This window comes from Oryza sativa, chromosome 6 (genome assembly GCF_034140825.1).
Source record: "Oryza sativa Japonica Group chromosome 6, ASM3414082v1".
NCBI lineage: Eukaryota > Viridiplantae > Streptophyta > Magnoliopsida > Poales > Poaceae > Oryza > Oryza sativa.
Genome location: NC_089040.1, coordinates 31,996,306 through 32,006,943, shown reverse-complemented (window position 1 = coordinate 32,006,943; position 10,638 = coordinate 31,996,306). Strand labels below are relative to the sequence as shown.

At 43.2% G+C, this 10,638-nt stretch overlaps 2 protein-coding genes across 5 annotated transcripts; both read right to left on the bottom strand.

The window, feature by feature from the left end:
• Positions 1-286: 286 nt before the first annotated feature.
• Positions 287-3,427, bottom strand: LOC4342147 (uncharacterized). 4 transcript variants are annotated; one of them, XM_015787507.3, is made up of 6 exons: positions 3,039-3,427; positions 2,027-2,943; positions 1,480-1,584; positions 1,298-1,400; positions 1,019-1,211; positions 287-734 (listed from the first exon to the last, which is right to left on the bottom strand). In XM_015787507.3, exons 2-6 carry the CDS (start codon positions 2,093-2,095, stop codon positions 683-685), a joined length of 522 nt encoding a protein of 173 aa, XP_015642993.1. In that variant the 5' UTR covers positions 2,096-2,943; positions 3,039-3,427; the 3' UTR covers positions 287-682. The 4 variants fall into 4 exon arrangements, with proteins under 4 accessions (XP_015642993.1, XP_015642994.1, XP_025882181.1 ...); XM_015787508.3 differs by having other exon boundaries at positions 2,027-2,211; XM_026026396.2 differs by having other exon boundaries at positions 1,019-1,102; positions 2,027-2,211.
• Positions 3,428-5,579: 2,152 nt separating this feature from the next.
• LOC4342146 (uncharacterized) lies at positions 5,580-8,855 on the bottom strand. Its single transcript, XM_015788788.3, has 6 exons — positions 8,681-8,855; positions 8,062-8,154; positions 7,051-7,788; positions 6,860-6,965; positions 6,427-6,629; positions 5,580-6,150 (listed from the first exon to the last, which is right to left on the bottom strand). Exons 3-6 carry the CDS (start codon positions 7,719-7,721, stop codon positions 5,859-5,861), a joined length of 1,272 nt encoding a protein of 423 aa, XP_015644274.1. The 5' UTR covers positions 7,722-7,788; positions 8,062-8,154; positions 8,681-8,855; the 3' UTR covers positions 5,580-5,858.
• Between the last annotated feature and the right edge of the window lie 1,783 nt (positions 8,856-10,638).

The following is a 10,638-nucleotide window of genomic DNA, read 5'->3' as shown; positions in this document are numbered from 1 at the left end:
GACTTTGCCACGGACCAGCTGAATAAACACATCGTGTAGTTTTGATTCTTTGAGAAAGTTAATATAAGCCAAAACTATACTTTCTTTGATTCTTTGAGAAAGTTAATATAAGCCAAAACTATACTTTCTACGCGAAGCTGAATTTATGTACTAGTACATCATTGTAGAACTCATATAAGATGAAACGATTCCAGTTTGTAGATGATTCTTGCGTTCCCTGGGTCCCTTGGAGTATACTCAAATATATGTATGGCAATTCTTGTTTAGTTATCGCACCATGTCATAATTTGCTCCTTTCAAACTCGGTATGCATTCGGATAGTAATAGTAATGTGATCAGCTGAGCATTTGCTGACATTCGTGACATGCGATGCAACTGGTGGTTACTCAGAAACTGGAGTACATGGAAATTGCGTGCAAGCTTTGTTGTGGTGGTTAGTTTGATTCAGTGCAAGATGGAAATGCTCAGCCGAGTTGCTTGCCTACATTGGAAGGATGGATCAGTTGGCTGCCATGAAACATTTCAATTTCCATGTACTCCAGTTGTGACACCATGTCTTCTACATTTGCGAGCCACCAGCCAGACAGAAACACCAATCGCATTGCAAGTTTTAACACCAAATCTCCAGTGCTAAGTGCTAACCTACCAGGAATAATCATGGTCTATCTATGCTTGCTCACTGCTATCTTTGACTCGCCGGTGTTCTTTTCTTTCTACCTTCCTCGCTGAGCCACCTGCAATTATGAACGAAAATGAACTGTAACCTCACATACATATCACATTGACAAGAAACCAAGAATAGCACTGGTCTGTAGATTTTAAAGGACTAAGTATCAACTGAAAAATGGATGGGTATCATCGGAGGGAGGATGCTAAATCTGACTTAGACTGATTAGGGGCAAAGCGATCGAGCGCAGCTTGGGGTCTGTAATACAAAAACGCATGCTAGGGTGATGCTCTTCTGTTCCTAAGCAACAACAAGACGAACAAAATATATGGGAGAAGGAACAAGGCATACCCAGCCTGCGTCTGCTTCCTTTTTCCATTGGCACCCATTGGCGTCTTGGATCTGACTCCCTCAGACTCAGAGTCACTCGCAATGCTGGGAAAATACGCATCAGAATCACTTAAGAGAGCCAGTCTATCAAAAACACTTGGATCAATTGAGGTTTCCTTAAGTCGTTCTTTCAAAGTTTCCAGCAAAACAATCCCTGGAAATTAAATAAAACAATCGACCCAACATGGATCAGCAAGCAATGCGAGATAGATAAAGAGGATAAACAAGAATAAGAAATACCAAGAGCACGCAGCGTGGGAAGATCATAGTCGTGACCAAGCACAGCGAGGCTGGCATTTTCCGTGCATACCATGGCCAAATCCTTCAAGGTGATGAGCAAATCCTGCGATTGAGCAGCCCCTCAATCGGAGATGAGAAACCGGAAAAAGAATGAAAGGCAGTGGCAAAAGAGAGGAACATACAAGCTCGGGGTCGGAGAGGGTCCGGAGCCGTCGTGAGTCTTGTTGCTGCCCGCCACGAGTAGGAGATGATGGCTCTTCAGCGTTGGTAGACGCAGGTTTTTTAGCCTGAGTATTCAAAGTTAATTAAATTCATATATAAAGAGGTTCACAGAAACACAGATCAAAAGCAGTGGAGTACCGATAAATAAATAGTTCAATCGTAGAGATAATATAAAGTAAATTGAAAACAGAATAGAAAGAAAATAAATCCCTGCAGACATGCAATATTGATATCTGAATTATGCAGGTTAGGTTAGGGAGAAGAGGAAGCAGCATCGGCAATCTCATCTTGTTTCTTTTTGGAGAGAAAATGGATGAGATAGCCTGACAGACATAATATGTTTGCTGTATTTGGTTGGTATGATGTGCTAGTATTTGATTTGGTGTGAGAGAATCATTCATGTAGAGTATAGAATTGAGACCCTACATTCCCAATCAATAATGAGAAACAGTACTAGTATATGGGAGGGGTTGGAGTGGAGAAATGGAGGATGGGGAAACTTTTCACCTGAGCTGAGGTTGAGGCTGAGCCTGAGCTGCTGTGGTCACGGTCTGCTGGTGTGCCGACGTCCCTCATGCCGGTTGCCCCTCGTCGTCCTTCAGTGGCGGAGCCAGGATCTCTTCATGCCTAGGGCTCAAATTGAAGGCTAAAACTATCCATGACAATTCATACACTGAAGTACAGTGCGAGTGCTGAAAAAAAAAATGCAAGACTGAAATACGATTTCTAATCATACAACGAAGTACAGTAAAAGTACAATACCTAACGCAACATATCCTCGTAATTTTCACTATTCATTAACAGTACTACGTAGAGAACCTGAAGTTGAATCCAGAAAATAATATTACATATGTAAGTGATTCATCCATTAATCATTCATCTTGTTCTGCAGCTCAGTTTTAATAATGTTCATAGCTGAGAAGGCTCTTTCTACCATTGCCGTAGCAACGGGCAAAATTAAGGCTAATTCAATTAAGCGATATAACAATGGAAAAACCGTGTGTCTATTACTTTTAACCATCTTCACAGGCTCACAGAAAGGTTGATCTTGGTCAGAGCAGCTTGAGAAATCCAAATCAGATTACTTACATCACAGATAAATGTGTCAAGTTGATCTCTGAAGACTATACAATCATATTCAAAATAGTCTGCCGCATATATCTTAGCAAGTTCAATGAGCTTATCTTCATCATAATTGGTAAAAGAATTCCTTGGATCAAGACAAGTAATGCATCTCAATAGCCGAGTAGACCTTTCAGCAAAGCGATTGTTTAAATCAACAATAATTTCATCAAGTACCACATTAAATATTTCATTGCTGAAATGATGCAAGTAAGTTACAAATTGTTTGTGATGTTTCTGGGTTGGAGTGGACTCACTAGACTGGACTTGGTAGAATTATTTTAAAGTTCTATCCTCTTCATCTAAAAAATCAAAGCAATTTCTAATTGAGACTAATTGCTATCAAAAGCAGAATAAGGATGTAGATCGAACATCAAAGATTAGAGAGAAGATTGACCTGGATTTGATTTGGGGAATCAAGCTTTGGATGAGAAAGGGGAACTGCGACGCCAATGCGCGCGCCGCTGCCGAGACACGCCGCCGATGCGCAGCGCAGTCGTTACAGAGGAAGCGCGCTGCCTCCTTCCGTCGATTCGCGCCGCTTCCTTCCGCCCCGATGCGTCGCTCGCTGCCGCTGTGGTGGGTGGTTTTGGTTTTTCTTTTCTTGGACAGAGAGCTAGCAGCAACTGGAAAAGTAAAGGATGGGGAGAGATGGAGACAGATGGGCGGGCGAGCACTTGGCCACCGGCGGCGGCGGCGGCGGTGGCGGCGGCGTTGTTCGGAGAGGAGTCGTCGGCCCCCCGGGAAGAAGGAAGAAAGAGACAAGGGAAGGCAACGTTTCGGCCCAATACCTTCATGGGCCGGCTGCTCCGATATACTGCTCTCCATGTGTATACGTATGGAAAATAAGTTCACTTTGAATACCTCGATTTGGTCCCTGAACCGTAAAACCGGATACAACACATCACCCAACTTAAGTGCAAACAAAGTTCCCCGGCAATATTATCCCTGGTTTTGACACCTACATGACTTCTTTGATTAGGTCTTTGTCCCACGTCACATTGACGTGACACTTACATGATAGCTCGATAAAAAAAGAGCAAAATTGAAAACTAGAAAATTGAAATAAAATATATTGAGGCCCATATATCGGTTAAACAAAAAGATAAAAATGCCACCCTCTCTACCTCTATCTCCTCCCTCCGCTGGCAAGCTGAAGTTAGTAGGGAGGCCGACGAGCGGGGTGGGAAGGGAGGATGCGGGAAGGGTGTCCATAACTCCATGTCAATGAGGAGGGTGACGAAGGGGAGTAGGCCAGAGCCAAAGTCGACGATGACACCGATGCCAGTGTCTGCGCGGGTTGTGAAACTGAGCCGCTCCAGCCCGTTGCAGAGAAGGGGTGCTGGTGTGGTGCTCCCAGAACGCGACCTCCGGATGGGCGTGGATGTGGTGCCACACGCGCACCATCCAGTCCCGTGCGCCACAAAAGCGCCTCCTCATAACTTGTAGAGGCAGAGGAAACAATAAGGAGGAAGAAGAGAGGAGCCACTCTTTCTCCAATTCGGTCACCACTGCTACGATTCGGTCTCCGCCGTACCTCATTTCTCCTATGCGAGCTCCGCCTGGCCTCCTCTTCCTCAGCTGCTCCCTCATCAACGTGTCCACTAGCCCTGAGGAGATTGTTTGCGCCAATAGCCCAAAGCCCGTCATGTGGAACAACGTCACTATGACCGGCAACGACGGCTTGCCACTTCAACTTCGATGGCTTGGCGGATGGAGGAGGAGCAACACTGTCAAGCCGTCTTGTTTTGAAGGAAAAGAGACAAGGATTTGGGGAGAGATGTTGGAGAGTCGACATTAGCGAAGATGCTCACTCCCTTGAATCTGGAATCGTAGTTTGACCTTGGCGACATTGCGACAAGGTGGCGCAGCGCAAGCTTGACGACGAGGTGGCCCAACTGGCCCTTTTCCGTTGCCTCTGTCGTATCCTCCTACTTCACCGAAGACAGCTATGACCCCCTCTCCTCTTCTACCACTTAGGTCCACCGGAGCCCCTCTTCGCTAATTGCCCACAGCAATCACCACCAGCCGCATCCGGGGAGGAAGAGAGGAGAAGGGGAAGGAAAGTGCCACCGCCTGGGGGAGATAGAGGAGAGAGAGAATGAGGTGGAGGAAGTGGGCCGCACTGAAACGTGGGTCCCACTATTTTTTAATCTTATTGTTTGACTGACATATAGGCCCACATATTTTGTTTTTATTTTTAAATTGTTAAATTTTGCTTCATGTGTCACATCAGATGAAGACTGAGTCAAATTAGCCACGTAGACACCATGTTAGCTTAAACCTCAGTTTAAACTGTCTTAGGACCTATATTGCACCAGTTGTGATAGTTGAGGGACTCGTTGTTTTTGTATTGCAGTTCAAGGTCGAAAATGCTGTCAAGTAAAGGGACCTAAAGTGAACTTATTCCTATATGTATGTACGCATGAATTTGCTTTGCTGAATTTCTGTTGAATCAATCACCTCTGAGCAGAGCTTTGAGAAGAGGAAAGTAAAAGATCGGGAAGATAAAGATGAGTCATTAACGTCTAATTAATTATTAATTATTTTAAATTTTAAAAAAAGTTAATTTGATTTTTTAAATTAACCTTTATATATATATATTTTAAAATAAAAATGTACCGTCTCGTTGTTTGAAAAACATGCATACAAAAAACAAGACAAATCCTTTTTTGCGTTGTCGACAGTTTAAAAAGCGTGCATTCGTAAAACGCATTCGTAAAACGACACACATCTTCCTTTCTTGTTTTTTCTCCTCTTGTCGACATTACACTCTATATATAAGGGGAAAAACTACATTAATAACAAGTTTCGGTCCGTAAAAGAAACAGCAGACCTGACAATTCATTGCATCACAAAATTAGTACTAGCATGTCGTGCTGTGCCAAAGGAGTATAATCCTACAGTGGAAGGAACAAGTGATAAACAGATAGACCAATGAGTCAGTAACCACCATTTTCCTTTTTGTTTTCTTCTAGCAACGTGTTTACAATTGATTGAAAGTCAATCCCACCAATGAGAGTATGAGACGAGACGAAAGAAAACAGTAGTGTACTCGCTCTCCTGTCTAAAAAAAAGTACTAGTAATACTCCTCTCCTGGCACCTATTTTTCTCTTTGCAATTGAGCGCCAGTGAAGAATGAATGAAAATAACAGTTGGTATGTATGCCTATCTCTATTTTATGGCAGTTGCACATCACCACCATCATCATCTTAGTTAGTTGGTGACCTCCTCCTCCTCCTCCTTCGCCTGGCAGCGGGCCAACACGCAGTCCTCCATGAATTCAGTGAGCTGAGAGGTATACAGCTCTGGATTGCTCCGGTAGTGGTCGACATGAGGCGACGACACAAAGTCGCATGCTCTCACCTCATGCCCGGCTCGCCGTTGACTCTCCACGAACGACTCCACCGACTTGGCCGGGATTACCCTGTCAGCAGAGCTGTATATGTACAGCTGTGGGCATTTTGGCTGCTTCGACGACAATAGCTCCATCACACCCGACAACTTCCTGTTGTTAAAACCAAAAGTAAAGTTGCTTATCAATCAGTTATTTGTTATTGTCAACGGCCTGCATCTATCTTCTATACTTAACTGAGATTCAATCAAAGTCATACACTTTATGGACCAATTTTTCTAAGCATCAATCAAACAATGCACAATTGTGGTGTGACCAGACAGAGACAGACCACAACAGTTGGATTGGATGGAATAAAAGGCACAGAGATAAGACCCAACTTTTCTCAAAATGCTAATGACTACTTGTGAACATGGCTGAGATGTTTACCTATTGATGGCTGGGTAGTTTAAAACAACATCGAACAACTTCTCCAGCGCTGAAAGTAGAATGGCCTCGCTAACTGCTGGCTTGGGATGATCCTTGTTAGACTCCACAACTAGGACATCGGGCCTTGCATCATTTGGTTTCACTCCTTTTGCCGCTACGCTGTGTTTTTTCATGATAGCAGCTGAGAAGCCTGAAGCCCAAACCTGTGTTCCAACAAAACATGGCAAAGTAACTGCAAATGTGAAAGAATGAAATAATAATGAAGCACGTCCATTTGACACAACAATGCAACACAGGTGCGCACAAAGAGACAATTAGCCAACAGTTCAAGAAGCATAAAATCATCTCGAATGCTCACGATGAGTTCTTTGAACCATGCAATTAAATAGCAAACCCTACTTTTGTTCCAATAAAGTTACGTGTTCTAATATACCTGAGAATCAGGGACAGCAACAGGCGCTGAGTCCACTACGCAGCCCTTAATTTTGTCCATTGCAGAAGGATCCTGCCTCTGTAAATTCTCCAGTATCACCCCATAGCTGAAGCAACAGATATAAAAAAAATTAAGCCCGAAATCTCAGAATGAATGCTAATTGTTAACGAGAGGAAGAGCATAATTAATACCAAAGCCAGCCAGTGTTACTGAAGGTGTGGAAAACAATCTTCTTCCCATCCTCCTCGCTAACCCAATCAGCGAGATGTTCTGAGAGCATCTCTACATTCTTCTCAGCCTTCCCTCCAACATTGTAGCTAACAATGTCAGACATGGGGAGGGTGAAGGTCACTGCATGGTAACCCCTGGAGGTATACCAATCGGCATATCTCTTGAGGTGCTTCTGCCTCGAGCCCAACCACCCGAGCAGAACCACCACTGTCTGAGACTTGCCATGTGAGTCACCGCAGACCTTAGGGTCCGGCAGATGCCAGAGGTACAGAACATCCGGCGATGACGAGGATGGCATCGCAGTCGTCACTGCCTCCTCTTCCGAGTAGTATTTGGCAAACTTTGCATAGTGGTAAACCGTGTGGATGACAGGCAAAGATGCAGGAGGCGCCTTAGCCGGGTGCGAAGTCTGCAGATTGCGTGGCAGGAAGTGCAGGCGAGACATGGCAGAAGCAGAAGGTGCTGCTGATACATCGGGCCTGCTGGCTGGAATCGAGACGACAGCTTCGGCATCCACGGTTGTGTCAGGCAACTTGTGGTGAGACAGCCTGTCAGGCAGCTCAAGGGAGGAGACGGCGGCAAAGGCGGCAACTGCCATGGCAGAGAGGGGGCGGTGGAGCGAAGCCATCATGGAGAGGAGAGAAGTTGTTGTGAATAATCAGATTGTTGTTTAGTCTCCGGCCTCGTGTTGCCCTACCCTGTTTCATAGGAGGAGAGGAAAGGAACAACCAGAGTTAGCTGTCAGTCCGATCCGGTCATAACACGCGGTTTGCAAAAATTGAATTGAATAGGATTCGGTTGGAAATACTAATAAAAGCATATGCGTGGCGTAGGCAATTGAACAAGTATGATAGGCACATTATTTGTGTCCCAATTGACCAAATCTCGCAATAATCTCAGCAGAGAAGAAAGAAAAAAAATGGGTTGATGATGATGTCTTTGTCGGAAGGGTCAAAATAAGTTATTTTTACCTGTGGAGGTGGAATTGGAGAGGTCAAATTGACAGCCAAGCCCGGTAAGCTTAATTAATCCCTCCCACTGTTGCGTTGCTCCTTCCTTGTTTCCTGCAATCGAGAAATCCAACTCGTCAGACAAGGGAAGAAGGCAGTTAGTCAGAAATTGATGGGACGGTAGTAAAAACGAAACCGAAGAAACGCCTTTCTTTTTCTTTTGCAACAAAGAAACAATAAAGGAAGGAGGCGTCGTCACAAATTCACAAGAGGAGACTAGAGGTGACACGGCAAGCAAGAAAGGAGGAGCTCCTGCTTTCCCTTCACGCAGCATTAGAGGGAGGGAGAATGAGATGCGTAGAAGAAGGAAGGAAGAAAGAACAACAAGGGTGCTTTGACTCTGACTCGGAGAAAGGAACTTGTTCCAGGAAAGCTGGAAGGAAATCAATTCGCCCCCTTGGTCGTCGCAATTAATTGAAGGAAAACAAATCATCGATCGATCTGTAGGCTATAGCAGGGGGGTGCATGTGCAAGGCAGGATGAAGGAGAATCGAATTGAATCCATGGATCATGGATGGAGGGGGAAGTCGTCGACGCTTACCAGGCAGGCAGGCACAAGGAAGGAAGGAGAGAGATTTACCTGGTAGCTGTCGCCAAGAGGAGAGGAGAGATTGCGGAAGGGAGGGAGGGAAGCTTGGGGGGGGGGGGGCGCGGCGGCCGGGGACGGGGAGGGGGGTGCCGGCGCCGCCTCCCTTCCTCCCTCTCTCGCCCAACCTCAACCTAGTTAACCTCACCTCCCAATTTCTCTTTCTTTTGTTTTTGTTTTCTTTCGCCTCCTCTCTCTCTCTCTCTCTCTCTGCGTCGTCTCGTCACCACCGCTTTTTTTTATTATTTTATTTAAAGGCCAAAAACAAAAGGGCCCTCCTCTTCCTCCTGTTTATTCCCTGGAATATCCACCAAGCCCCAAATCCCGAATGCTCCATGACTGCTCCCTCTATGCCTCTACACGTTCAAACTCTATACGGTCTTCAAACATAGTAATCTTTAGTTTTATAGCAACAATATTATCATCGTATAAAAGTAAATTCAAATAATAATATTTTGTATATTTTAGAAAACACATCCTACCCCTATAAATATATCTAAAGACTCATCGATATATCTTAAGGTAGATAAAGTCATCATCAAATATCTGATTGTCGACGAATATATCGTTACCATTAAAAGAATAATAATTAGTTATCTCTATCTCTATCTCTACTACTTATAAAAAATAAAAAATAAAAGATGTTTCCACCGTCCGTATAAAATAAAAAGGGCGACAAAAATTTTTGTCTTAAAATAAAAGGAAAAAAAAAGAATGTCCGACTCCCCTAATAAAAGAAAGCGCTGGACTCTTAAAAAAAGGACTTCTCGTACGTGGAAAAAAGATGTCCAACTCCCCTAATAAAATAACGCCCGACTCCCAAAAAAAAAAGACTTCTCGTCCGTTAAAAAAAAGTCCGTCCAAAAAAAAGGTCCACCCTAAATTCTATAAATATCCATATATTTTCTCCTCTAATTAATTAGAAAATCTGTTCCTTCCACATCCTTTGCTACATGATTTCCCTTTTCAATTTGTCTTTAATTTGCCGGCCGTTTAACTATTATCAATGATGGCCGACCGACGATATTTTTTCTTTTTTATCCTATTATTTTTTTCTTTTTTATCCTATTGCAGATTCGCTTTGATTTTGGAAAAAAAATGAAAATAGGAGATCAAGTGGATCAAAAGACCTCAATAAATTTTTAGAGGTTGGGTATATTTAATAGGGATGATCGGCTATGCCATCATACATATACAAGACTGTATTTGGAAGCTAGGAGAGGCATGTCAGGTGAAGGGTCCTCAACTCCGAATAGTTATTATACTACTGAAAAAAACCTTTACCCGTGCGTTCTTTACCCGTTGCAATGCACGGGCAAGTTTCCATCATCTATAAAAAAAAAGGAAAAAAAGATCCAAAAGTGAGAAAAATGCCATTTATAAGATAATCGGTTCGGAAAAATCACCTGACTCAACACGAGCAGAAAAAACACCGGTCCGAAAAAAATGTCTGACTCAACGTAAGATAAAAATAGTTTTATATAAAAACAAATAAAAAAAGTCTGATTCCACATGAGAAAAAGCGGATCGAAAAAACCGTTCGACTCCACGTGAGAAAAAAAAGTTGTTTATAAAAAACCGCTCTAAAAAGAATTATCGACCCAACGCGAAAAAAAGCTTGCGCTTATAAATAAAATCTGATTCGGCACTGTGCAATGCAAAAAAAAATGTCAGATTCAAGGAAAAGAAAACATCCGATTCCATGAAAAATAATCATATCGTATATATTGTTTTATGTGCGTCTTGATAGCTAATATATGTTTTGTCTAGAGTTGACCATACGAGATATTGTAGGATTTGATTAATCCTATTATTAGTTGCAAGAATGAGATTAAAATAGTATTTCAGATTATATGTGTAAAACCACTATTAACAACCAAATTTGGCAATATCAGCATCGGAAATGAAGATTAGATCGAGGCGAAATCGAAGTCGGAGATCGATTCGGGAAC

Coding starts and splice junctions, on each gene's coding strand:
- LOC4342147 (XM_015787507.3), bottom strand. CDS start 2,095: ATGAGGGACGTCGGCACACCAGCAGACCGTGACCACAGCAGCTCAGGC. Junction 1,585..2,026: donor CAGCCTCAACCTCAGCTCAG/GTGAAAAGTTTC, acceptor TTGAATACTCAG/GCTAAAAAACCTGCGTCTAC. Junction 1,212..1,297: donor TCCCACGCTGCGTGCTCTTG/GTATTTCTTATT, acceptor TTTAATTTCCAG/GGATTGTTTTGCTGGAAACT.
- LOC4342146 (XM_015788788.3), bottom strand. CDS start 7,721: ATGATGGCTTCGCTCCACCGCCCCCTCTCTGCCATGGCAGTTGCCGCC. Junction 6,966..7,050: donor AGTAACACTGGCTGGCTTTG/GTATTAATTATG, acceptor CTGTTGCTTCAG/CTATGGGGTGATACTGGAGA. Junction 6,151..6,426: donor AACTACCCAGCCATCAATAG/GTAAACATCTCA, acceptor TTTTAACAACAG/GAAGTTGTCGGGTGTGATGG.